This window comes from Phaseolus vulgaris, chromosome 9 (assembly GCF_000499845.2).
Source record: "Phaseolus vulgaris cultivar G19833 chromosome 9, P. vulgaris v2.0, whole genome shotgun sequence".
Taxonomy (NCBI): domain Eukaryota; kingdom Viridiplantae; phylum Streptophyta; class Magnoliopsida; order Fabales; family Fabaceae; genus Phaseolus; species Phaseolus vulgaris.
In genome coordinates this window covers 19,087,089-19,112,851 of record NC_023751.2, presented here as the reverse complement: position 1 = coordinate 19,112,851, position 25,763 = coordinate 19,087,089, and the positions used below count along the sequence as shown (strand labels likewise).

The 25,763-nt window shown below is 33.8% G+C and overlaps 4 protein-coding genes, 1 non-coding gene and 1 pseudogene across 7 annotated transcripts; 4 read left to right on the top strand and 2 right to left on the bottom strand.

The window, feature by feature from the left end:
- Window positions 1–541: 541 nt before the first annotated feature.
- Window positions 542–2,865, top strand: LOC137820959 (uncharacterized). The gene is made up of 3 exons (XM_068625316.1): window positions 542–906; window positions 1,598–1,875; window positions 2,255–2,865. The coding sequence occupies exons 1-3, from the start codon at window positions 663–665 to the stop codon at window positions 2,570–2,572; spliced, it is 840 nt and encodes a 279-aa protein (XP_068481417.1). The 5' UTR covers window positions 542–662; the 3' UTR covers window positions 2,573–2,865.
- Window positions 2,866–3,348: 483 nt separating this feature from the next.
- TRNAM-CAU (transfer RNA methionine (anticodon CAU)) lies at window positions 3,349–3,433 on the top strand. Its single transcript is given in 2 exon segments — window positions 3,349–3,386; window positions 3,398–3,433. It is a non-coding gene; the product is annotated as a tRNA-Met (tRNA).
- Window positions 3,434–3,519: 86 nt separating this feature from the next.
- On the bottom strand, window positions 3,520–8,572 carry LOC137820958 (filament-like plant protein). Its single transcript, XM_068625315.1, has 5 exons — window positions 8,340–8,572; window positions 7,590–7,741; window positions 6,398–6,722; window positions 4,050–5,314; window positions 3,520–3,950 (listed from the first exon to the last, which is right to left on the bottom strand). Exons 2-5 carry the CDS (start codon window positions 7,689–7,691, stop codon window positions 3,588–3,590), a joined length of 2,055 nt encoding a protein of 684 aa, XP_068481416.1. The 5' UTR covers window positions 7,692–7,741; window positions 8,340–8,572; the 3' UTR covers window positions 3,520–3,587.
- Window positions 8,573–12,935: 4,363 nt separating this feature from the next.
- LOC137820195 (photosystem II 22 kDa protein, chloroplastic) lies at window positions 12,936–14,877 on the top strand. Its single transcript, XM_068624115.1, has 4 exons — window positions 12,936–13,535; window positions 13,649–13,762; window positions 14,185–14,422; window positions 14,522–14,877. The coding sequence occupies exons 1-4, from the start codon at window positions 13,326–13,328 to the stop codon at window positions 14,767–14,769; spliced, it is 810 nt and encodes a 269-aa protein (XP_068480216.1). The 5' UTR covers window positions 12,936–13,325; the 3' UTR covers window positions 14,770–14,877.
- A 1,044-nt stretch (window positions 14,878–15,921) lies between these two features.
- LOC137820196 (uncharacterized protein At4g08330, chloroplastic-like) lies at window positions 15,922–18,668 on the top strand. Of its 3 annotated transcripts, XR_011082570.1 has the most exons (4): window positions 15,922–16,170; window positions 17,212–17,616; window positions 18,010–18,111; window positions 18,200–18,668. XR_011082570.1 is itself a non-coding variant. In XM_068624117.1 (3 exons), the coding sequence occupies exons 1-2, from the start codon at window positions 16,070–16,072 to the stop codon at window positions 17,606–17,608; spliced, it is 498 nt and encodes a 165-aa protein (XP_068480218.1). In that variant the 5' UTR covers window positions 15,922–16,069; the 3' UTR covers window positions 17,609–17,616; window positions 18,010–18,668. The 3 variants fall into 3 exon arrangements, 2 of the variants coding, with proteins under 2 accessions (XP_068480218.1, XP_068480217.1); XM_068624117.1 differs by having other exon boundaries at window positions 18,010–18,668; XM_068624116.1 differs by lacking the exons at window positions 18,010–18,111; window positions 18,200–18,668 and having other exon boundaries at window positions 15,923–16,170; window positions 17,212–17,896.
- Window positions 18,669–22,694: 4,026 nt separating this feature from the next.
- On the bottom strand, window positions 22,695–24,840 carry LOC137820193 (uncharacterized; annotated as a pseudogene).
- Window positions 24,841–25,763: the final 923 nt, after the last annotated feature.

The window sequence follows — 25,763 nt, the reverse complement described above, 5'->3', positions numbered from 1 at the left end:
AATATTATTTTATTTATAATATTTTTTATTATTTTATAATATAGTATTTTATTTTAAAAAATAGTTGTTGAATGATTACTTTTTAGTATTGGAATATTAAATAAACTTTATTCTTTCATTTGGATATACTGTTATAATATTGAAAAGTGTGGATCGATAGTTATTAAATATTAATATAGATATTATTACTCTTTGAATTTAGTTTTTATAGTTTCTTTTTAGTTTGCCAAATTACCCATTTCTCTGTAAACTGAATCAGATTATGAAAAACCAGACGATTTAAATATTGTATAGATTTTTAAACTGAAAATTAAAAAAGTAACTATTTTCACTTATAGATTTTGGCAATTTGTTATGTGTGATTGTAACTTTAACTTTATTATATTTATTATTTTTGTATCAACATTTTGAAAACATATTGTGAAAATAGTTTATGTAATTATGCTTATTGAGATATTATTTAAATTAGGAGTGAGAATATTGTAAAAAGGAATTAGGTAAAAATAGATTTGACCATGAATGATACCATTCCCTTCAAGTCAAGCAATTAAGCAAATTTGTTGCTGCAGTTGATATGGGAGGAATGAAGTTTGGGGAAGGGGACCAAATAAAAGTAGCGGCTTGTTTGGATTGGATGCGAATAGTAATAAGAAGAAGAAGCAATGGGTGGTGGAAAGTGGAACGCGGTGGAGAAGTTCTTCTTAGCCACTTTAGTTCTCTGGTTAGGCTCCGTTTGTTTTCAGATTTTGTTGAATCAGCGTTGGGAGCTTCTCTCAGTCATCGCTGGTTCAATCTTCTATCAGACATCTAATTGCCTCATCCGATTCTTCTTCTCCGCAGATAAAGATCCTCTCTTTGTTAACACCTCCGTCTCTCTTCTCCACTCTCTCCTCACTTCCGCTTCAGGTCATTTCTCTATTCACCTCCACCAATTTTCTAATTCTCTCTTCTTTCGATTCTGACGGGCTTTTTCCTCATTTTTAAATACCATGTCAAAATTCTGTTTGCAAAGAGAAAATTTAAAGACGAGACATTGTGGGCGACTAAACCCAGTTTCCATAAGGCAGAGAGCAGAGTTCTAGAGATATTGCACTAATTTTTTTTCTAAAAAAATAAATTAACAATTATATGAATTACAGCTGAGTGATAATAGCAGCTTCAATAAACCTTTGCTTGAATTGAAACTGGGTAGAGGGAGAATGTTTCAATAATATCCATTAACCAAGCATTCTATGAGTCTTGTTTTCTAATTGACCATGAATCTCCAAAATCCTCTCGTTTTTCATTTGGGTCATGTTTGGATATGTTTATCGTAGAAGCATTTATAGGAGAAAAAATATTTTTCTTCAGAAAGCTGGTTTTAAGTTATGCGTAGGGTAATTTATGTTTATGAAAGAATCTTATTTCGATTTTTCTTCACTTTTCTTACCAAACAAGACCTTAATCTACTTCCTTACATTTCTGTTGGTGGTTCTTTGCTAAAATTCTTTCTGTTGGATCCATGAGAATTCCCATATAGATAGATACTGTGGTTTTTTAATACTTTTTCTCTTTCTCTTCTCATCGGGGTCTTGCTGTTATTGCCTTTTCCTTGCAGTGATCTTCATTTTGTTCAGAGAGTTGTCAAGTAATGGGCCAAGTGGAATGTTTGACCACTCACAGTTGGTTGAACATTCTTGGCCTTGGGCTTTTGAAGCATTGAGCTTCTCATGTGGTTACTTTGCGTATGATCAGTGGGATATGCTTCATTATCGCTTGTATAATGGTTGGATTCCCTCTATCCTTGTGCATCATCTGGTTCTCCTTATTTGCTTCACTCTTGCTTTGTATCGAAATGTTGCCATCAACTACCTTATTCTCACTCTTATCTGTGAGGTAAGCCACATTTCCTTTGAAACTCTTCCTTTTTTTTGTGTGTGATTAATGGTTTTTTTGCTTCAAAAGACTAGAATTTAGGCAATAAGGTTTTCCCCTTTTTATAAGTTGTGTATGTTTGTGATGTTCGTACAAAGATATTGCTAGATATTGGTAAAACCACTGTGTCCATGAGAAAATTTGTTAGATTGCTGTGAACCACATGGTCCCCATCAACTTTTATGTGACATAAAGTTGTGCATTTTAGTAAGTAAGAATTAGTGACACATAATTACATATCATGTAAAGATTATGAGTGTGTGTTGTTAAGCCCTGACTACATAATACTTAGCGATCATTGTACAAACTAAGGAATACTTATCTGTGATGTATGGCTCAGCTGCATTCCATCTTTCTGCATGTGAGAAAAGTGAGACGAATGGCCGGTGGTCGGGATGCAAAGAACATTATTGTTAAGTTAGAATGGTTTCTGAATTGGGTCACCTTCTGTGTGGCAAGATCTGTACCTCACATTCTCATCACAGCCAAGCTCATGAAGGATGCTCACAAATTTCAAAAGGGTGTGGAGCTACCACTGGCTCTGTTGGGCATGGCTGGGATGAATTTGCTCAACATTGGTCTTGGTATGGATCTTCTCAAAGCCTTTAAGAGAGAAAGGAAGTCCCAGCTGCGAAATCTTCATGACCACCGTGAATGATAGAAGAGAAAAGTACAATACTGTATTTTTTTAATGTTTAATCTTCAGCTAAGGTGAAAAAACGGAGGGAAACGGTGCAGCATGCATGGAGAGTGATTGTGTATGAATATGTTCAGCCTCTTAGTTTTTTAAATACAAGACAAATAGATTATTTGTAATTTCCTCTAAGAATTATTTTGAAGCAAGCATGTATCCTGGTAAGTTGTCATTTACCAACCCCTCCTTGGTTATTCCAAACCATGAATATTAGAATTTTAAATGGTTCCAATCTAAAAGTTTCGGGTTGAAAATAACTTGGATTTAGACAGAGTTTAGCATTGTAATATTTTTTTCTACAGAATACTTCAATTTTTAAAAGGCCTAATGTTATTTTGGTACATTTAATTTTAAAAGTCTTAATATGATATTGAGTATAATTTTCTAAAAAGTTTAATTCGATAGTTTATGTTTTTAAAAAACGACTTGTTTCTGCTACCTATCTTTAAAATTATTCAATATTTTTAACACGGGTTCGGTTAGCTTATTAACATTTTTGTTAAAATGACCAAAATAAATTCTCTTAAAAGATATAACATATTACATTGAGACTTTTAAAACTTAATGTATTAAAACGAATAAATACCATACCATTAATTATTAAAAGTAGTATTTAGCTTTTTCGTAAACAATCATCATATCATAAACTCGACTCAGATTTAACTAGTAAATAATTATCTGATATGGAAAATTTGTCTTTCTATTAAATATAGAAAATAGAAATAAATCCCTCACACAAAGGGGTGGTGGCGCAGTTGGCTAGCGCGTAGGTCTCATAGCTTCTGAGTTATCCTGAGGTCGAGAGTTCGAGCCTCTCTCACCCCAAATCATAAATTAGCTTTTTTCTTATGGCTGATGATTCCAAAGATTTATACATCGCTAAAAATTGAATCCATGGTTCAACACAAACATTCGAAAAGATTGATAGTCATATTATATTATAGATAGCATTAAATGAACGAGTTCCATCATTATAGTTTCAGTCCCCACTAATTTGTAATTGGAGTCCACTCTCAGTTTGAGAGAAAAAATTTACAAAACCATTTATACTCTTCTCAGAATTGTCATCCTTTGGCAAGTTGGTTGACGAGGGTGGTGAGCTTTCTTCATTTTTACTTGAAGAATCGGAATCTCTTCTAGTTGAGTATGTGCCATTTGAATACGACTTCAACATGACTGCACCGTTTCTAGCAATGAGTGATGGAGTTGTAGAAAGCTCTGGAATGCTGGTAGTGTCAATCAGGAAATCTTCTAGTGTTGCTAGTGAACTTAATTGATTCCCCAAAGACGCTATTGTTTTCTGGCACTCAGCAAGCTTCCCTGCAGCTAGTGCTAGGTCCTCCTGGCGTAGAACATGTAAAAAACATTAAATCAGCTGTGTGTAAATTATTATTCATATTAGGAAAACTTAATATAGATGTTAATGTTAATGATTACCAACCTGCTTTAGCTTCATTTCACTGTATGAGGTTATTGACCCGAATTTCTCTTCCTGCTTCTTTTTTTCTAGTTCTTCCTCTAATTCCTTATACCTGTTTTCAATTTCGACTGATATAGCCTTTTCCTTATCAACTTCTGCTTCTAATGAGTGAACTTTTGCTGTTATTGATTTAGCCTCGGACTGCATGCTCACTAGTTCATTTTCTAGCACTTGCTTTGATTTGTAGGCTTTCTCTAGCTCTCTTTGCAACTCTTCCAATTTTGTTTCTGCCTCCCTCATTTTAAGCTGTGATGTCTCAATGACACACTCACTTTTCATTAAACATGTCTTCACTTCCTCTTTCTCTGCTTTCACCTTCTCTAGCTTCTCTTTTAGTTCATCAATTTGCCGATTGGTAATGTCAAACTCATCTCTGATAGAGCTTTCTTCGTGAATGCAATCATTGGCAACGACTAACTCTTTGATAAGGCTCTCACTCTTAGTATCAGGTAGTGCTGCGAGTCGTTCCATTTCAAGAAAATCATCCATGAGATCAATGTTAACAGAACCGGATGGAATTTGTTTGTACTTTTCATTCTTGAACTGATCAAGTTCGGCAATTAGTGCAGATGCCCACGAATCAGAACAACGTAATTCATATATGTCTGGTTCTGAGCCACTCTTCTTTGTGGTATCAATCTCCACTACCCTAGTCCTCTCTCCACTGTTTGATTGACCATCTTTGAGAGATTCAACACAACACGAGGATGATGTAGTGGAAGCTCTACAGGCCATGTTTGTCAGTCTCCGGCACTCAGCCTCAAGCTTGGCCACTTTATTGATGTTGTCTAAATGTTGCTTGCTAGCCATCTCAGCTGTTTGAGTACTTAAATTCCTCTCTATTGTCCTGAGTTCCAGTTTTTCAGATAGAGCTTGGAGCTCATGTTTGAGAACCGTATTCTCTTTCTCCAAATAATCGACCTTCTGGCACATATCAAAATCAATTGATGATGGAGAACTAGCATTCGAAACATCTGATTTTCTCTGCAGCTCCATGAGCTGCTTCTCTAGTGTAGTTTTGGATGATTTCATCTCATGAGTTTTCTTTAGTACAGCATCATGAATGTTTTGCTCCTGCTCTTCCCTTGTTTGCCTAAGCTGCCTAACACACTCCCTAAGTGCACTGTCTAGATGTGTGACTCGATCTTCCAATGTTGAATTTCTGAGAGTCAGTGCCTCGACTTGTTTCTTTAGACTTGTCACTTCATTTTCAGCCTTTTCCCAGCCTGAGTTATGGAAATTATCCAGTTAAGAGACAATGAGAAACAGAATAAAAGAAATATATATTCAAGAATCATTTAACATTAGCATTCACGCTGATCATATCTAAGCCATTGATACCAAAATACTATCAGCTAGACTTATGCAGTTATGGGGTACTGGGAGTTAGGGATATATCACTGCCTATAATGAGGCACTTGTGGGCAAATGGAGATGAATGCTTTAAACTCAGTAATTATGAATATGGAGACTGGAGGAACATTATGGGAGTGGAGGAAAGCAAAATGTGAGGATAAGTGAAAGACAGACAAAACAAGTGGTGTGATAATATGGTGAGTGAAAGTGTAGGAGATGGGGTAAAAACTAAATTTTGGGTGAATAAGTGGCTAGGGAGAACTAATTGTCAGAAAAGATTTCCAGACTGTATTCAATGTCTGAACAGCGGGATGAGGAGTCTGGGCTGGTGAGGTGTGAGAATGGAGTCTCAACTAGAGAAGGAAACTATTTGAATTGGAAAAGTCTCTCCTGTAAAGTATGTTAAGTCAGTTACAACAAAATTTACTGCACAAAAAATGTAGGGGACAGTTGGGTATGGGGAGAAGAACTGAAGGGAGTATTCCCTGTAAAATCGGCATAAACATATACAAAAACTGCAGATAGGTGTTATGTAGCACAATCATACATTCTCAGTGAATTGGGTCGCAAAATTCCACCAAAAGTGCATTGCTTTACCTGGAAAGTATTTTAACTACTAGAGATAACCTAAGGAAAACAAATATTTTGTTTGGGCAAACTGATTTGGTATCCCCTTTATGTCTCGTGGATGAAAAATCAACTGATCATGTCCCCTTAACATGTCCAAGGTCTTATACGGTGAACCTTAGAACTGCGTTGCCTTGTAATCTACACGTACACTTTTTACTACACTAATTGGGTGTGGGAGTGTTCGAGAAAAAGGAGTGGCGAAATTACATGATAGTATGCTTGTTTAACGGATGAATTATTTAGATTAGACACAAGTTTCGCTACACAAAGCACACCCAAGGAAGAATAGAGAGGTAAGTACTGGTCATTAAAAGTACATGTACCTGAAATAGCTTCTTCAGCGACTTTGGCATGTTGCTTGACCAAATCTTCTTTGGCACTTACATTCACCAGCGCTGCAGACAGTTTTTCTGACATATTCCTCAATCCATCAGGTACATCTCTATCCTTTGATATATTTATCATTGCTCCATTTACACCTTCATCGGTTAAACCATCATTTACGTTGTCTGTTGCATGTGAGGTGACTTCAGGTGATTGCGCATTGACAAATGACATATCATTAATATCTTCAGGGATGGCCACAATTTTTGAGGTGATCTCAGGCGACTGATCATGTTCAATAGGAGATTCGTTCAATGCCTCATGCTGCAGAAACAAGAAAAATATACTCAGCATAAGGTGGAAGAAAGTAACAGGATAAAATCTCAACCTTCAGTCGATGAACAGCTAAAAAAGATAAGATAATTATGCTTACATTAATGTATGAAAGTGAAGTTGGTAATAAATACTCCCTTGAATGTACTGAAGTTACATATATTCAAGTCTTGGTCTACTCACAAGAAAAGAAAGTGGTAAATCCTAATTGCAAGTACGAGAGAACTACTACATCCGAAAAGACATACATGAGTCATAGTTAGCCTTGTCTTAGTTCATTTGTTCAAACAATTACTATCAATCTAACAGGAAACGAAGTAGTCCTTTTTCGTTTTGGAGACAGACTATGTAAGCATAATCTTCTAATCAAGACAGTAATTACCTCTCCAAATAAATTAAGGGAGCAATATCAGCAATCTGTGAAACCTGGCTGAATTGGATGAACTCGTTATTTCAAGACAACTCTTTTCAATCTTCCAGGAAGTTTACTCGTGTTACAAGCATTATAACATTTGTGTATATTTATCTTACATAATGACATTTAATTACAGAAAAGAGAGATAACGGGGGGAATAAAACTAGTGAAAGCCATCTTTATACCAGTAATTGAATGCTAAAATTCATCCATTAAGTGAGGAATTCTGCGTTTAGTCCAGAACAGTAGTCAAATTATAATTTCAAAACTTATGACTTGTGCATGTTAAATATCATATCAATAAGACCCCAGATTTTTAAGAAGGAATAAAGACTGAACATGTCTGGTGTCATTGTCACCCCAGCTTAGTGGAATGATTTCGAAAACAGCAAATGTGCCAGGGTTTTTTCAGTTAGCTGTAATGACAATAGTATACTGCTTACCTCTTCATCTAGTTGCTTCTCAGAAAGGGATGATGCAGACCCTGAACTTTCAGTTTCACCTGAAGATTTCCTCTCCCATAACCCTTTATTTTCCCCCATCATCCCCTCTGACTAATAACCAGAGATTAACTTGAAAAGCGCAAGGATTTCATCTGCGGACATAACCCAAATGTTAGAAGCTCGCTCAATACAAACCACAAAAAACCTTCTCAAGGGTCAAGATTATAATGAAGATTTATAAACGAACTGGGTAATGTTTCACCTTTTTTGAGAACACACTCTTCTGTTATACATGAAAAAGTGGAAAGTCAAACTCAAAAACACATTTCTTCTTCAACAATCTCAATTGTTTATACAGAAAAAAACGGTTACTTGGCCTAACATTTCTTTCTTCTGACCATCTTTGTGTAGACTTCTTAACAGACCGATAATAAATTCACGAGGTGTATGACTAAAGAATGAACCTTTACTTAATTTAAAGTCGCAGTTCTTGGAGCGTTATTGAGATTCGCATTCCCATAGCTTTCGTAACATTTTGTCTCAAATTTACAGATTGAAGGTAATGAAACAGTAAATGACATGATACCCAGTGCAAAATATCGTAAAATGAGAGAGTTTTTCAGCCACGGAACACGAACTGCCCCCCATATTCCCATAAATCAAAACAACTGGAGAAAAAAAAAATAGTTCTTTTATAGCTGAACTTTAAAACATAAATGAAACATGTAGAGGAAACAAGAGATGAAGTACCTTTGAGTCTTTCACTGTGTAAATGAAGTGCTTAAAGGGTAGCTAGAACCAATAAAATGAATGGAATTGTAAACAAAAAATAGGTTCCAAAGTTGAGAGTGTAGAGTCAAGGTTTTAAGAGAACAGAAACAGGCAAAGAAATCTGTAGAATGGTGAATAGTATCCGCATAGATACATACAAAATGATAACTGCTACTGAGAAACAAAACAAGTAGCATTCAATGGGAGTTTCTAATTTTTGTTTTTATGATTGCCCTTTTCTTCTCTCTTCAAATAAAATATTAGTGGGGCACGTGACTGTTCATGTCCAGTTGTGAAGTTCAAGGTCAAGAGTGTGTATGACAAGAAAGACCACGATCACATTTTTCAGCTTTTGAGAACATTTTTTAATCTAATTTCATATTTGAAATGAGCTTCGCTTATTCCCGCCACAAATGAGGTCTATAAATGGCGGATTCAGAAAAAGAAAAAAACATAAATGCAGGTCACTGTCCACTTTCCTTCTTAATAATCTGTCTAAAACTCTAATATCTACCTGCCCTGCTTTATTCTCCTTAGAAGTTTTTGTTGTGAGACCAGCTATATGTCACTAAAAATGTTTTAAATTCTTAAAGAATATTTTCCTTAAAATAAGTTTCAGAAGTTCATGTTATAGACAAAGAGCTCAATTCATAAAAAAAGTTGTGCAGAAATAGAAATGGGTCACAACACAGTGTCTCTTACCTCATATCCCAACTAAGTCTAAATAGCCATTATTCTTCTAGAATATGATGAGTTGTATAGTGATTATTCTTGTGTACTGTTTTCTGTTTCTTCCTTCTTATCAATAAGTTGTAGCAGTATATATGATGTACATTTCTTTTATCAAGTGATAAAAAAAAATTATTCCAATATCTTGTCTTTCTTTTCTTTCGATTTTTCCTTTATGGTGTCAAAGAGTTTTTATCTGACCATGCAATGCTTGACTTCTAATACGTCCAATGCAAATTCTTCAAATCCCCACCATACCTCACCTAAACTCCTTTCATTTCATATAACATCCACCCTAGTAGAAGTCCATCATCAGTTATTAGTCTTTGTTGGCAATAACTACCATTCATGGTCTGATATAATTTCAAATGACTCTTGTCTCCAAAAACAAAATGGAATTTTTCAATGGTTCCATTTTATCCCTAATTGCCACAGATCCATTATTCTCTCGGTAGGAACAATGCAACACGTTCATCATGTCATGGTTATTGAACTCTTTATCGCTTTTCATAGCTCAAAGTGCGATCTACCTTGATAGAGCTATCACCATCTGGATTAATCTTCATGAACGTTTTTCCCAAAGCGATCTACTCTGAAACCCATAACTTCAGGAATAAGTCTATACCTGCAAACAGGGCACTCAAAATGTGTTTGATTACTTCACTGCCTTAAAAGCTTTCTGGGAAGAACTCGATAATTTTCGTCCCTTGGTTGCTTGCAACTGTTATGACAAAATGTTTCATACTCAAGGTTTTATCATCAGGTTCCTTAAAGGTCTTGGTCTTAATGATCGTTTTTTCAGTGGTTCGATCTGAAGTGCTCCTTATGGACTCCCTATCATCAGTGAATTGGATTTTTTCCATGATCATTCAACACGAACGTCAACATGATGTCGTTTTTTTACACTAATGAACCTAACTTATTTGCAAATGTTGCCATGAACAGAACTTGAAGTACCACGAACAAAGCCAACTCCTCTAGAAAAGTGTAGTTATTGTCATTCTCTCAACGACACAATGGATATTTGTTATAGCAAACATGTTTATCCACTGAGTCATCCTCGTTATCCTGGCAAGCCAAAAATTAACCCTTGAACTGGTTCTTCAGCTAACAATGTGGTCACTAATGCTTCTTGCATTGAAGAAAAGGAGACCTCACTCAAGATCTTGGGCTTAATCTCACTATAGCCCAATTTCAGCATTTAATTAATCTTCTCTAGCACACTCCTTCTAATAGTTTGAGCTCGATGGACAACAATCACCCCCAAAAATATTAAGGCAATTGCTTCTTGCACCCGATCAATTGTGATTGGCACCCGACGAACTTTTTAAAATCCCATCATGCCCTTGTCTTCTTCACTTTGAAAAATATTGTATGGTGAGGTAGAGGAAGTTCATTGTTGTGTGAAGCTTTGCTTTGAGCTACAAAAGAGGAGGTTACATTCATTGTTGTGCACAGACATTAATCGTTTCTGGTTTTTGTTCGAGCTCAGCTGGTCCCAGATATCATAATCCAGAAGTTTGTTTTTTTCACTATAGATATTTATATCCAGAAGTCAAAATTTTCAATGCGGATATTAATATCCGGAAGTCAAAAGTCCAAAGTGTATTATGGATAAAAATATCCGTAAGTCAAAAGTCCATTATGGATAAAAATATCTGGAAGCCACTAATCACCTACGGATAAAAATATCCGGAATGCAATAATGAATTACGGAAAAATTTATGCGGAACGCAATAGTGAATTACGGATACAAATATCTGATAGGCATGTCGTACCTTGATGGTTCCTTCTCCGACTTTAGAAGCTCTCCGTCGCGGCTGCTGCTCTGCCTGCGATAATGAAGGTCACGGTGGCTGCAAACGAATGGAGAAAAAGGTGGCTCACCGTGGCTGCCACAGCTGCTTCATGCAGAAAGGAAGAAGAAGAATAATAGGGTTGGGTGGTATTATGAAATTTATTAAGGATAATTTTGTCTTTTTCTTATATGTGATTGAGTGCCAGTTAAAATGTGTTGGGTGCAGGGAGAATCAGCCGAATATTAATATCTCTCTAAAGAGCTCAATCCCTTCACTCGGTTCCAACAATTTGGGTATCACCTTTATTTTTTGCACCACCACACACATCCATTTTCTTTTTCTACACACCCTACCCCTTGGATTGTAGATTCAGAGCTACGAACCATATTACATCTTCTCTTACCCAATTTCAAGTCTATACTAATATCAAACCCATTTGGATAAATTTACCCAATGGTGCCTCTGTCAGAGCAAGTTTTTTCTATAACCATACAATTTTCTCCTTCCTTTACGTTCTTTATGTTCCATAATTTAATTTCAACATTTTGTATATTTCCATATTGCTTTATGGTCTCCGGTATAAACTCGTTTTTTTTTTTCATGATTCTTGTCTTATACGAATGTGAACTCCTTGAGGATGATTGGTTGGGATAAATTGTAACAAGATCTTTATCACTTAGTAATCAGCAAGAACCTTCAACCTTACTCACTCTTCCATCCCTTTTTAATTTCTCCACCACCACTCCAATAACCATGAATAACATTTGGCATTTTAGATTAAGGCATTTACCTGGAAACGTCTTCACATTTTACATAAACAATTTCCTTTTATTTCCAAAAATTTGTTATTTGACTAAATAAAGAAAGTTGACTTATTCTTCTAGTAATAAGAGAACTTTCAGAATATTTGATTTAATTCACATGATATTTTAGGACCTTTTTCTAAAGCTTTTATTAATGGTCGCAAATATTTTTTTAACTATCACCAATTATTTAAAATAAAAAACAAAAATTCATCCGTTAAGTCATCTATCCGGTGTAATATATATTGCTCAAAGTTATTTTTTTTTTAAAAAAAATTCCTTTCTCTAGGCACCATATATTACACCAGTTAGATGACTTAACCAGTGTAATATACCACACTCACAACAACAACAAAAAAAGATTTAAAAAAGACTTAAGTGAGAGCTTGATATATTACTTCGGTTAAACCATCTAACCGGTGTAATATACCACACTCTCACTTAAGTTTTTTCTAACCTTTTTTTGTGAGTGTGGTATATTACACCAGTTCTTAACCGATGTGTAATATATTATGTTAACGCAAAAATAATAAGTCTTACAGCAATATATTACATCGATTAGATAACTTAACCGGTGTAATATGTACCAAATATTTACAAAAATGTCACCGCATTTTTGTTTACATCGGTTATTGTTTGATCGACCTAGAAAGTCATTGTAGTATGTTATTTCTACATTAGTGAAAAAGATGTAAAAAAATGTTATAATTTTTATAAATATGTACATTATACAAGTGCATGAAACTATATATTTACGAATGATCCGATAACAGGTGATATGATAATGACTCTCATGATAGGAGCTCTCATATTATATTAAAAAAGTGAATTTTTAAGTGTAATTAATTAAATCTTATATTTATAAGGTGGGGTTTAACCGATAATTAATGAGATGTTAAATAGAATTTCAAACACAATTTTTATTCTTGTTTACTTTTAAACGACTTTAAATAAGATCTCAGTTAGAAAATAGTTGTAGTTAGAATTAAGAAATATGATGAAGTTGAGAAACGATGAAGGTTGCGGGAATATTTTCACGTGCTTGTTAAATATTCAACCGTTTATTTTAGAGAGGTTTTTTTTATGCTAAGATAACAAATAAGTGTGTACTAGGAATATCCAGTACTGGTGGTTTACGTGTCAAAGGAGGATTTGTGGAGTTGAGATTTCCTTGTCCAATCCTCATAGCTGCTACTGACTAACTTCTTTCTTCAGATTCTGGACCGCAATAAAACCCATCCTAGAATTTGGAAGAATCTAGACACATTGCTTTTCAAAATCTCCAACTTCAATTATTTTGTAGGTGAAATTGAACCAGGAAAATAAAATAGAGAGACGCAGATCCAAGTTAAAGTGAGTGAGCGTACTAAGTCTGAGGCAGGAAATGAAAGAAGACAAATATTATTTTGTAAAACCTCAAATGAAAACATTATCTCCATACCCACAAATATTGGAGACGTGGTCACTCTTGTTGCCTTTCATCAACTACTACACCACATCCACACCCTTGTTAAATTAAAGATGGTGCTCCCATTCTATCATCATTTTGGTAAACTCTTCCTTAACATATTCAACACTACCACTCTCAACAATCTAAACCAAACCACCTACAATACTTGTTTCATACTCAAGCAATGGCTCAAACCATGTTCCTCATGTCTAGTGTCTCTAGCAGCCACTCCCTGGATTTGAAGAAAGACCTTTTTCTCCAATTAAGGCCTAAATTCTCTCAACTCTCGTTCAGCCCTCTTCCATCATCAGCTTCTTTCTCTTCTTCACCTCGTACATTCACAACTCTCGCCCTCTTCAAATCAAAGACCAAGGCCCCTCCTGCTAAGACCAAGGTACTCATTTTCCTTTTTTTTTGTAACTGAAACTTGTGTCTGGTCTAATCTATGCTTCGTGTTTCAGAAAATTGAATTTTGTTTCACCAGATTTAAGTTATGTATTCGTTCAGGTTACAAAGTCAAAGCCAAAGGTTGAAGATGGTGTCTTTGGCACTTCTGGAGGGTTTGGTTTTACCAAGCAGAACGAGCTCTTTGTGGGTCGTGTTGCCATGCTTGGTTTTGCGGTGAGTAAAATAAACCTTAGCTTATAAATAGACACCTTAATAGTGAGATGACGTGATATTTTGTTGGTTTCAATACACTTGAGAATTAAGTTTGTATTGTGAATGAGTACCACTTTATAAATTTAATACATCCTGTAAACTAGTTTATTTTATAGAGAATAAAATTTAAGTTTAATTTAATTTTATAAAATTGATTAATAAAAAATAGTTAATATTCACCCAACATGTGTCTTAGTTTTATAAAATTATTAGTAAGGTAAGTGTTGTATTCGGGTGTGATATATCTTATTTTTTAGTTGATATGAACTTTTTAAGAAAAGAAAGTAATATAAATATAGTGTTGGAAAAATGATTTTGAAATTGGGTTGTGTTATTGGGCAGAAGGATTAAGAAAGGTTGTTGTGTGAATTAATTTTGTGCAGGCATCACTGTTGGGTGAAGCAGTAACTGGGAAAGGAATTCTATCACAACTGAATCTGGAAACTGGGATTCCCATTTATGAAGCAGAGCCCCTTCTTCTGTTTTTCATCCTTTTCACGCTGCTAGGAGCCATTGGAGGTTTAGGTGACCGTGGGAAATTTGTTGATGACGACGAACCCAACACTGCAGGTGTTATTCCTTCAGGCAAAGGGTTCAGAGAAGCAATTGGTCTCGGTTCAGGTACCTGACTTTTGAAACAATGTTGTTAAATTTCTGATTCCTTAGTGAGAAACAATGATTAGTGTAGGTATAAACGGGTTAGATTTGTTTATATTTCAGGTCCTTTGTTTGGATTCACAAAAGCTAACGAGCTATTTGTGGGAAGATTGGCTCAATTGGGATTCGTTTTCTCATTGATTGGAGAGATTATTACTGGGAAGGGAGCACTAGCGCAGCTGAACATTGAGACTGGAGTACCAATCAACGAGATCGAACCCCTTGTCTTGTTCAACGTTCTTTTCTTCTTCGTTGCTGCTTTGAATCCTGGAACTGGCAAATTCGTTACAGATGAGGGGGATGATGAATAGACATCACCTCTTTTCTTTCTTCACATCTGTTTAAACAAAAACTCCTTTCCTCATCTATCATCAATGCATTCAGTTCACCACAAACTAAATCATCACACTTTTTTCTAATCTGCTTTACCCTTTTATATTACTCCATTTTTACCTGTTAAAACACACACACAGTTACTACACGTGTCATCACCGAACAACTTTACCTTTGTGGGAATTAACAATTGCCTTTGTGTCGGCACAAGACACTAAAAAAGTCAGAAAATATAAATAGTTTGTTTTCATAAACGTATAAATAATGCTTAGTCGAAGCTTCCATAAATAAATAAAATCACTTGCATCATGGCCGGTTTGACGACTGAAATTAAAAACAAATTTTGTAAAAATATGTATAATTTTAAAGTTTATACACGTTCAATTCTGAAAAGACTAGAAAGTGAAAAATGTCAAGAACATGTTGAATTCCATACATTTTTAAAACAAACCCTGTCTTACGATTACCAACGTAACTTAACGCGGTTGGTCCCGTCTCTTATTCTACTGTGTACTATATTAAACATTTAATTTTAGTTTATAAAATATATTTTATTACAATTTTATTTTAAATTATCAAATAGTCAGAAAGATGATTCATAAAAATAAGTTAATAAATGTACTTTTCAAAGGATAAAATAGTTTATTATTTAGAATACAAATTTGTTTTCTTATTTTAAACTTAGGATGGAAAATGTTTTTCTTAACCTAGTCAATTGTTACAATGATTAAGCAATATGTAATTAACAGTTAAAAGAAACATATGGAGGCTGATTCCACTTGGATCACGGACGGGTTTTCTTGGTGTTTTAATTATGCTATCATTTTATTATATCAATAAATTATTGTTGCCTTTAGTTTTAAAGATTATACAGTATTTTAATTTTAGTTTGAGACAAAAAAAAATAGTAATTCATGATCCTAATTAATTATAATGGGCCGCAATTACGGGCATAATGGTCAAAAACATAAAGAAGAAGATATTAAAGGTTTAATTTGTCATGCATTGGAAATAAAAAAACATTAAATTACTAAAAAAATATTTCAAATATAATTTGTAAAATTGTAAAAATGTAAAAAATGACCATTTGATTGTATAAGTAGTATATAAACAAATATAGTATAGAAAATTAAAATTCTTAAGGAATGTTTGTTAGGAAGTGTGAATCGGTTTGGGTAGAGTCAAACTTAAAACTTCCTACAAGGCAGTTTCTTTCCTTCTTCCTCTTGTTATTATTTAGTTCTCTTTCTCTTTCTCCTTTGCTCATATTCAACTCAAATGGAGAATTCCGTGTTCAACAAAAGATCACAAGTTCATCAAAATCCAACTTCCTCCTCCTACACCTATTCCTGCTATTCTCAGAGGGATGTCCAATACAGGTTCTTTTTCAATCTCATATTGGTTTTTTTTATTCTTCTGTTTTTTCTTTCACCATAATTGCAATATGATTTATGGTTCCTTCCGAATAATACCTGATAGTGTCATTTTTTGAAGTTTGAATGACTGAAAAGCAGTGGCTAATTGATTCTCCTTTCATATATATTCCCTCCATATACTCTATCCATCACATGTTTTCGGATTCTTTTGGGTTAATACTCGTTTCCTTTGATCCCCCTTTAATTTCCTCAACTGTTCAGTTACTGTGCTAATTGTGGTTGAATTTGTTTCTCTTTTTGAGTTGTTGCTATGAGTTCAATGTTTTTAGGTCCCAGTGAAATTGGAATAGTATCTGCTGGACCATGACCTTTACCCGTGTATTCATTCCAATGCTTAGTTAGACACTTTTAGACCCATCAATACGGAAACACCTAATCTGATATCTAATTCCTGTTTTATGATCATGTTTTCACATGGAAAAAGTTTGGGTTGTTAGCATGTTTGAGTGCCCAGAGTATTTTGGGGATAGTCAAATACTAGTTTATCTACAGAAACACGTCTTAATAGATGTTCTTACTCAAAGATTAAACTTCTGATCATGCACACACTTTGAGAAACATAGTTATCTCCCATGTTAGTCGAATGGTTTATTGGAATCTCTATATAATTTGAACACGACTACTCAGGTTCTTCACTTTAGGTGCTGTAAATGATCTTATCTCTTCAATAAAAGAAAATTTTGATGTAGTTTATCTGTTTACTGATTTGAAAGATAAGCAATATGGAAGGATCTGTTTGCTAAAAAGCAAGGAGACCAATTTTTCAGTAAACTGTAGTAAAATTTTGACTTGAGTTGTAGTAGTGTGCATGGTCAAAAGCAAAGAAAAAAGTAGGTAGTTTCCTCTTCTACTTTTCTTTCTTTCATTTGACCATTTCCCAATACTTGTTGATGATTGTGATGGTCCAATCTGAATGAAATTTTTAATTCTCTTTTTTCCAGTTTGCAATTACAATGTCTAAGCACATATCTCTAACTTCTGCAGTTGTGGCACTTGCGGGTACGACCTTAACCTATCCTCCTCTAACCGGAGCATATCTTCCATCGGTTCAAAATATGGGAAATCCATAAAGCGAGGAATTATATCATTCTTGAACGTTGATGACAGCAGATTCACCCGTGCTGAAGAAATTGAATGTGCCCCATTTTTTTCTAAGCACTCGTGGGGTTTGTTCCGTCCAAAAACCAAGCTTCTCTGTCGCAAGTGTTGCAACCATGTTGGATATTCCTACAATCATCACACTTCATTGTCTTCTCCCCTCGTTTCAAACGGAACAAAACCATCACCTGCTACCCAAGCATCAAGTCCAATCAAATATGACATTCGCATTCGTGCTTTACAACCTTCATCTCAAGAATATGGAATCACTGTGTTAGCTTAAAATTTCAAGTAAGTCGTCAAAATTGTTCCATTCCTTATCACACAATAATAATTATAATAATAATCACCACTAACTACAAGGAGGTTGTGATTTCTTTTTTTACTATTCATATTCGTAAAGTTCTGTTTTTGAAAGGAGATTATGTGTTCCTCTTTCCCTTGTTCAAGTGTATAAAAGTTGTAGCTGTTGGATTTTGGAATGTCAAATTCAATTCGCAAAACCAGAGACATAGCATTTATTGGTGTTAAATCAGAAGTTATTATCTAACTTTGAATAGTCAGATTTCAAGAGTTGATGGTGGTACTCGCATTCTATTATATTTTATATTGTATACTGTTCCTTCTAGGAAGATAGACCTAGAGAACTATTAAAGTCTTCTTCTCTTTCTTTCGGTCGGTCAGGTTGCTAGGTGATGAACTGGGGTTCTTCTCGTCCTCCTGCTTCTCCTTCCGCACTCGGTCTCGGGTGAACACCGGATGGTGGGAGTACCTGTACTTTGATAGGTGAACAGTAATAAATGACGTACATTTTTCCTTGGGATGTGTGCTATTTATATTATTCTAATGGACTTACCTTATTGGGCCTGATTAGCGGAGTGGATCTCGCTTAGGGTTGCATTACCTAATCCTTAATGACGGATTAACTTCACTGACCTTGGTTTGAGCATTAACGGTAATATGGGTCGGCCGTCGGCCAGGATTCCATGGTCTCAGTTGTCTCGGCCAAGTCTCTAAGGTCTCGGCCAGGTTTCCCTGGTCTCGATCAAGTAGACCAGGTTTCGATCGTATCGACCAAGTCTCTAAGGTCTCGACCAGGTTTCCCTAGTCTCGGTCTTCTCGACCAAGTCTCTTAGGTCTCGGCCAGGTTTCCCTAGTCTCGATCAGGTAGACTAGATCTCGGACAGGCAAGTAGGTCTCGGTCAGAAAGACCATGGTCTCGTCCATACCGGTACATATACTAATGTTGATATACAATCTATAATATACATAAATGGATGTATCGGGTAAACACCCAAAAGTAAAAAAACAGTACCTAAAGAATGATATCAAATTCATCTCAATTTAGACAACGCTGTTGGCTCAGCCACTTTCACTTTTCAATTTTATTTTTTTTTGTAATGTTATAGAAGTTCAATCTAAGACAAAAAAAAAGTCAGTGTTTAAACTCTCAAGATTAAATAAATGTAAGAGGACGTTTTGGTATCAAAGTTAATAGTACATAAAAAAAATTGTTATTCTAGTTTTATGTATGAAAGCTATTTTTTTTTTATATTGTTCGGAAAATTAGCAATCGGTGACAATTAGCGAGAGAGAAATTTTAAATAGTGTGAGGTGGTTTTAGGTGTTAATATATCAATACTCAAATTTTTCTCCTGTTGCCTTTACATATCGATCAACCTCTCATACATATTTACTATCCTTGACACACATCTCTTGTGTTGTGTGTGTCTGTATATATATTGTGTATGGGTGAATGAGAGAGAGATGAGAAGCATTTCTGAGTGCATTTGAAAATTTCAAATATCTTAGGCTGATTTGTGTTGTTGGGAGACGATTCTAGATTTGAATCCAAAATTGTATGTTTTTGGACCTAAAAGATATCTTCAATAAAATAAAGTGAAAGTGGACTAACTTAAGGGTCTTGCAGTTCTCAACATTGGCGATTTCTTTATGCACCCCAAACTTTAAAAAAATATAAATTATATTTTGAAGTTTTATATTAAACATTTTTTTTAATTCTGGAACGTGAAATCTAAAAACTTTATGGATAATAAAATCTAAAAGTTAAAATTTGAGATTTGTTTTATTCTAGGTTTTATATACCAAAATAAAAGAATATGTTTAAAATTATACAATAAAAATAGAAATTTATATTCTAGATTATAAAATCTAGAATGGATATTTTCAAAATTTTAAAAAAATATACATATTTCATATAAAATTTAGATTTTAAACAATTCAATAATATAAAAGAAAATTTCAAACTTTTAAAGTTGTTTTATAATTTGTTTAGCTTGAGCGAAAATAAGGTCAAAAGCAAGTTTAGTTCCAGGTGTTATTTTTGCTTGAGTGGGAATTATCTCGCTTGAGCGAAAATACTCAAGAACCATCCAAATTTCCATCCCATTTTTGTTTGAGCGAGAGCCCTCTCACTTGAGTGAAAATGAACATGAGACCAAGGTGAATTTTATTGTCCTAATTTAACTTAAGCGGAGATATATCAGTTAAGCAAAAATATCTTGCTTGAGTGAAATTACTATACATAAATTTTTTATGAATGATATCTTTCAAGTTTTTCTAAAAATTCAATATCAAATTTGTATTTTAACAAAACATATCAAAACAAAATTAATATCACCTTGTACTTTAATTGTTATGTTAACTTATATATCTACACATTCATGGTTTCCAAATCAAATTCATTCAATTTCAACATCCAAATTCCAACAAAATATTCATCAATGTTTATATTTCAAATATTCATAATACCATTCAAACACATTCAAGAATATTGTTCACATCACAATCAACTTGTAAATGTACCAAATCAATAAAATCTATCATCTCAATACTTTCACTTTCAGTCGAAATCAAAATACAATAATTTACCCAACAACAAATCTTACAAAAAAAATTTAAAGTCTGTGATTATGTCACCTTCACATCTAGATCTTCTAACCTAGGCTTTATATTGAAGATTAAAATTAGCTCTCCTTACCTGATTATAAACAGGTGTGCTCACAAATAACTCAAACTCCTAATGAACATAAGAATAGATTAATCTGCACCACAAAGTTCTGATCAATAATCCAAATGTATAACTAAGACTCTAAACTAACAGAAACTAATACTGAAGCAATAAACATCACATAAAATAATATAATCAGGTTTTATATTATTATTTATTTTAATTCTAAATTATGTTTATAGTTTAATTAGTTTAAATATATTTTTTAAATATAATTTTTATTTATGAATTTTTTGTAATAATTTTTATTTTCAATTTATTTTTATTTTTATTTTAATATATTTTTATTCTTAAATGTAATTTTTATTTGTAAAAATTTATAATAATTATTTTATTTTAACTCAAAGTTTATTTTAACTTTAATTTGTATTTTTAAATTAATTTTTATATTATAAATTTATTTTACAAATTACTATTTAAATATATTAATTTAAAAAATATTATATTACATCAATCAAATCATCTAAATCTCTAAACATACTTTTTTTTTTTTAATTTTAACAACCTCTATTTTTTTTCCTTTTCACCCTCACCGGAATCCAAACATAAACCTTAGTTTCAATGTTCTTATCAACCCCTATCAGTGATAGAACCTCCTCTAACGTCATCTTTTGAATCCATGTTTAGCTTATTATAGTAAAAATTAATGCCATCTTCATATATTTATATTTAAATTTAAATGTAAAAAGTCCTTAAAATGTAGCAAAATTAACTAAAAGTTGTTGTCCTTTTATCGATATTCTTTACTTTTTTTTTCAGTAAACGAGTATATATATTGAGTAGGACATATTGTTAATTCACGTTATAATTTCTAAGTAAATGTACATCATATTTCAAAGTTATTGTTGGAATCCAACACATAAAAATAAATAAAGAAATTTCATACTATCCATTTCATACTACATAAATAGATGTAAAATTCATAGTTTATAAAATTTAGTTAAATTTAAAATGTATTTTTTAATACTGCAGGCCAAAATTATGTGTGTGTATTTTCAATAAATATACTTTTAACTAAAATGAATTTGCGTGTAATTAAGTAGTTAAAGATGATTTTCTAAAACACGACATGGAATGCAACCTCACATATTGTTGTATTAAATAAGATTTGCAAAAGAAGAAATAATATTTTAGAGGTTTGAAGATAGAAGGGTGCATTTCACATGGGGTGTTATTGTTGTAAGTTTGAAATGAAGTTGACAAGAAAGTGAGAATTGAAACCAAAACAGGGAATAAGTGAGCAACAGATGAACCAATAGGGACAGAGTGGAGGTTGTGAACAGAGCCCTATCTACTAACGTGTACCCATTATTCATTCATATAACATTTTTTTTCTCTTTTTGATAACGTGAAAGAAAGAAAATTCAATTATAATATGATGCCGTTGTAATATGGTACATGGTTCAACATTATAATTATTATTGTTTGTTTTTTCTTACATTCTTCACTTTATCATTTCCAATCTCTCAGAAATGGGTTGTTGAAAACATTTAGGCTATAAGGATGACTGCAAACAGACTTTTTCAACTTTAGACTTAATTTTAGCCAAAGCAACTACAGTAGGTGCAGACACTCCCTGTTCTACATTGTCATCTACTACTTCACTTTATGAATAGTAAACTAAGAGTTTTGGTTGAAAGGTCCATCACATAACACTTTCTTATTTTTATGTAATCAAATACGTATAAGACATTGATATAACAGTGGAGCACATGTGCACATCCAACCCTTCAAACAACACAACATCTCCCAAACATTACATATCTACTAATACCAAAGTTAGCTCCAACACTAATTGTTGGAGAGACTTCTTCTTCAAACCCTCTCTTTGGTTTTAGTTGGGCAATTAGAAATAAACTCACATGATTGAATAGAAAAATATGGAAAAAAATGTTGAAGGGCATAAGATTTAAAAGAAAAGGTGCACCTAATTTGATTGTAAACTTAGTGATAAAGCAATGTATGTGTGTGTTGCATTGTAGAGAGTAATTTGGTATGATCGAAAAGGAGGGGGATTTGGTCGATTTCCCTATCTGATGCGCTTGTTGGGTGAGGATTGGATTGTGTCTTGTCATTTTCTTGTGCTCCGAATAAAGCTTTTCTCCTTCAGCCCCTTGTAATATGTTGTGGTCCTGATGTGGCAAATTCATGTCCCCACACCCAATGCCATCGATCACTTGGGGACAAAATGGTTCTGTGTAGGGCACCTATCACACCACTAAGCAAATTATAAGGGCCTAATCGGACAAGCACACATGCACCATGACTTGCGTGGGAAAAAAACATTTATATATGTAACCGGGATTCATCATTATTCACCAAATTATTTGCTACTTAATTTTTAAAAACTGTTTGCACTCTTATTTATTAAAGTTAGAAAATTGGGAACAAGACATTCTCCCCCTAAGACAACTATAAGACAAGTCCTGTAGCATAATGTTGAAGGGCCCTTGTGCTTCATTGTTTCCCACTACGGGTACCTAACATGGGGAGTTTTGGCAGTGCCCCAGTATGGATCTTATTTTTAACTATAACTCTCAAAATCAAACCATTTTCAACAAACCCTTTTACAGCCTGTACTGTCTATAGCCATCAACAAATTAAAAACCCAAAACAATTACAACAACAACCCCCGAGTACCCAAAGCATGCAAACAAAGCACTACCCTTTTCTTTTTCTTTTTCTTTTCTCTTTTTTTTTGTGTGGTAATCTAATAAAGCACATTTTTGAGATAGTAAGAAAGCCAATTTTGACTCTGGGATGTGAATAGTATGAGTATGATGTAACTTTACAGTGCAGACTGCAAAGTGGAGGAGCAAAGGCAGAAATGGTGTTGTTGTTTAGGACCCTTTATTCGATGGTCGTTTTCCTCTTTGTCAGAGTCCTCATCCAACCACCCTTTCTCACCTTCACTCCCTCCACGTGGCACACACCACCACTCTTCTTCCACCGTATGAGCTGGAACATGTGCCCTATCCTCTTCCGCCACCTAAACGCCTCACGTGACTTCCCATGCTCTATCACGCTCTTCTCCTTGCTTTGATTCTTCCATGACACCTTCCTGTTGCACTTCTCTAGGGACACCTTCTTCGACACTGTGCTCTTTTCCCACGATGCCACCCCATTCTCTTCAAACTTGATTGAGATGAATGACTCTGCAAAGTTCATTAAAGTCATTCCACAATATCATTCTCACTCCTTCCTCGCTACCAAGACACCAAAAGATAAAGCAAAAACGCATTTCTGATACACCAAAAAATTATGTAAAACCTCTTTTTATACGCTTTACTATATATCATACCCTAAGCTTTGCTTACTTTTTTCTTTCTCCTAGTACTCTTCCACAGTTGCACCTAACCAAACTCATAATAGTAATATCGTTATATAATACTTTTGTTTTTACTAAATTAAGGTAGTACACGCCTAATTTTTCTCTGTGTTGGGTATTTTTTCACTGTGCATAAGTGAAAAATGGAGATAAAAAGAGTTATGTTGTTGGGTATAGTTTTCATAAAGATGGATGAGATAATTGGGGGATTAGTTATTGGCCTAACTCTCCATCAAATCCATAGAATAAAGCATGATCTTGGAAAATAATTTTGCAGTGTCATAATGCTCTTGGCGTATGCATCTGACAGGCATATGCCACGCCAAGAAGAAAAGAATGGCACACAACACAACCCAAAGCCTGCACCTCCTCTCCTTCTGTCTTATAGCACTCTTATCGTTGTAGCTACGCTTTTTGACCTTAATTTCGTAATCATCACACAATGTAATCTTCCACATCAAGACACGCAAACATGCACTCATAATTCTCCACCAATAATGAAAGCAATTCATCAACATTCAACCCTCACCCATGGCAATTACAACTGGAAAAATACCCCCCACTACAACTGATTAACAATTATAATCGCAACACAACACCCAATCAAGTAAAAACTCATCTTTCCTCTTCAGAAGGAGATAATAATTAAAAGATAATTATAATTGCAAGCATTCAACATTGGGTAGCTATAACTAGTGAAATAATGAAGGTAAAAAAATAAAGAGGAGGTGTTAATAATTACCTTCTGGACTGGGAGAGACATCATCATAATCATAGTCATAGTTGTGAGATTTCCAGTGGTGGGATTCGTGGCGAGTGAAGAGAGAGCCGAAAGCAAAGATCTTGTGAATGGAAGAGGGTGGTTTTGTGTGTGTGGAAGTTTGAAGCCTGTGGGAGGATTTGGAGGAGGAAGAAGAACGGTGGCGGTAGTGGTGGCGACCTTGTTTTGCCGCCACGAGGAGGAGCCTCTCATTCAAGCACAAGGGGCAGACCCCAAGAAGAAGTTGTCTGGGGTGGAAATAGCAGAATGATTTATCTTCTCTGTGGCCATTATTTCTAATATTGTTCATGATATGGTTGAAAGACACTTGGGAATGGAGAAGGTGGGTGGAGTGAAGATGAGGTGAAGGAAAGTTGAAAAAGATTGGAGGAATTGTTGGGAATATATATGGTGGAAAAGTGAAACTAAATGAAGATCATCAACATGGCCCACCAACACAAATCGATGAATCTAAACAATGTATCTAATCTGTTGTGTTGTGTTTGCCTAATATAAATACTGGGTAATGTATTTATACATCACAACAAATTCTTAGGTTGTTCTACTAAGTAATCACCTTTTTTTTCAATAAAAAAGTAATCAACTTTTTTTTTATTAAAGCGAAGCTTTATAGGTTTTATTCTTTAATCTAGTTCTTTATAATACTCTCCCATTTTTCTTTTACAAAATATTCTCTTGGGCTTAACATTCTAAAACTCAACCCAAATGATTTTTTTATTTATATTTATTTGCTTTTCAGAAAGTTTAAAAGTTAAATAACAAAACGTATTTTGAAATTGAAAAGTGAATTCACCTGCCACGGGTGCCTGATAAACTGTGTTTGGAAATATATATTTTCTTCACTTCCTTGAAAAAATAAAGTAATTCAATTTACAATTAAATATGTTTAACCAATAACACTAACATATATATATATATATATATAGACATAGTTTTATTTTATATTTTATAATACTTTTGTTTTTCCTAAGAGAAATTTAAAGAAAAAATATATATTGTCTTGAAATTAAATTTATTTCAAACTCTTTAAGTAAAATTTCGGAATTGAATCATATGATAGAAAAAAAAAAACAAGATTTGAAATTCTAAACTCATTAAAAGTAATCCATGAGTTGTTTCTGATATTAATCATGAATACATCAACAAACGTTTCTTATTTAATAAAATAGTTACCGTAAAAAGTTGAACTCATGTATTAATTTAATTGGGTTTTGTATGAAAATGATATTATATAATTATTTTTCTTTAACGAAGATTTGATCTTTAAGAAGCTATGGTAAATATTTTTTTATTAAAAT

Bases quoted from the DNA above. Each gene is read 5' to 3' on its own strand.
- LOC137820959 (XM_068625316.1), top strand. From the start codon at position 663: ATGGGTGGTGGAAAGTGGAACGCGGTGGAGAAGTTCTTCTTAGCCACT. The intron at 907-1,597 runs GTCATTTCTCTA...TTTTCCTTGCAG, and splicing joins TCTCCTCACTTCCGCTTCAG to TGATCTTCATTTTGTTCAGA. The intron at 1,876-2,254 runs GTAAGCCACATT...TGTATGGCTCAG, and splicing joins TTCTCACTCTTATCTGTGAG to CTGCATTCCATCTTTCTGCA.
- LOC137820958 (XM_068625315.1), bottom strand. From the start codon at position 7,691: ATGATGGGGGAAAATAAAGGGTTATGGGAGAGGAAATCTTCAGGTGAA. The intron at 6,723-7,589 runs GTAAGCAGTATA...TTGTTTCTGCAG, and splicing joins AGAAGCAACTAGATGAAGAG to CATGAGGCATTGAACGAATC. The intron at 3,951-4,049 runs GTTGGTAATCAT...GTTCTACGCCAG, and splicing joins GTGAAATGAAGCTAAAGCAG to GAGGACCTAGCACTAGCTGC.
- LOC137820195 (XM_068624115.1), top strand. From the start codon at position 13,326: ATGGCTCAAACCATGTTCCTCATGTCTAGTGTCTCTAGCAGCCACTCC. The intron at 13,536-13,648 runs GTACTCATTTTC...GTATTCGTTCAG, and splicing joins CCCCTCCTGCTAAGACCAAG to GTTACAAAGTCAAAGCCAAA. The intron at 14,423-14,521 runs GTACCTGACTTT...TTTATATTTCAG, and splicing joins AGCAATTGGTCTCGGTTCAG to GTCCTTTGTTTGGATTCACA.
- LOC137820196 (XM_068624117.1), top strand. From the start codon at position 16,070: ATGGAGAATTCCGTGTTCAACAAAAGATCACAAGTTCATCAAAATCCA. The intron at 16,171-17,211 runs GTTCTTTTTCAA...TAACTTCTGCAG, and splicing joins CAGAGGGATGTCCAATACAG to TTGTGGCACTTGCGGGTACG.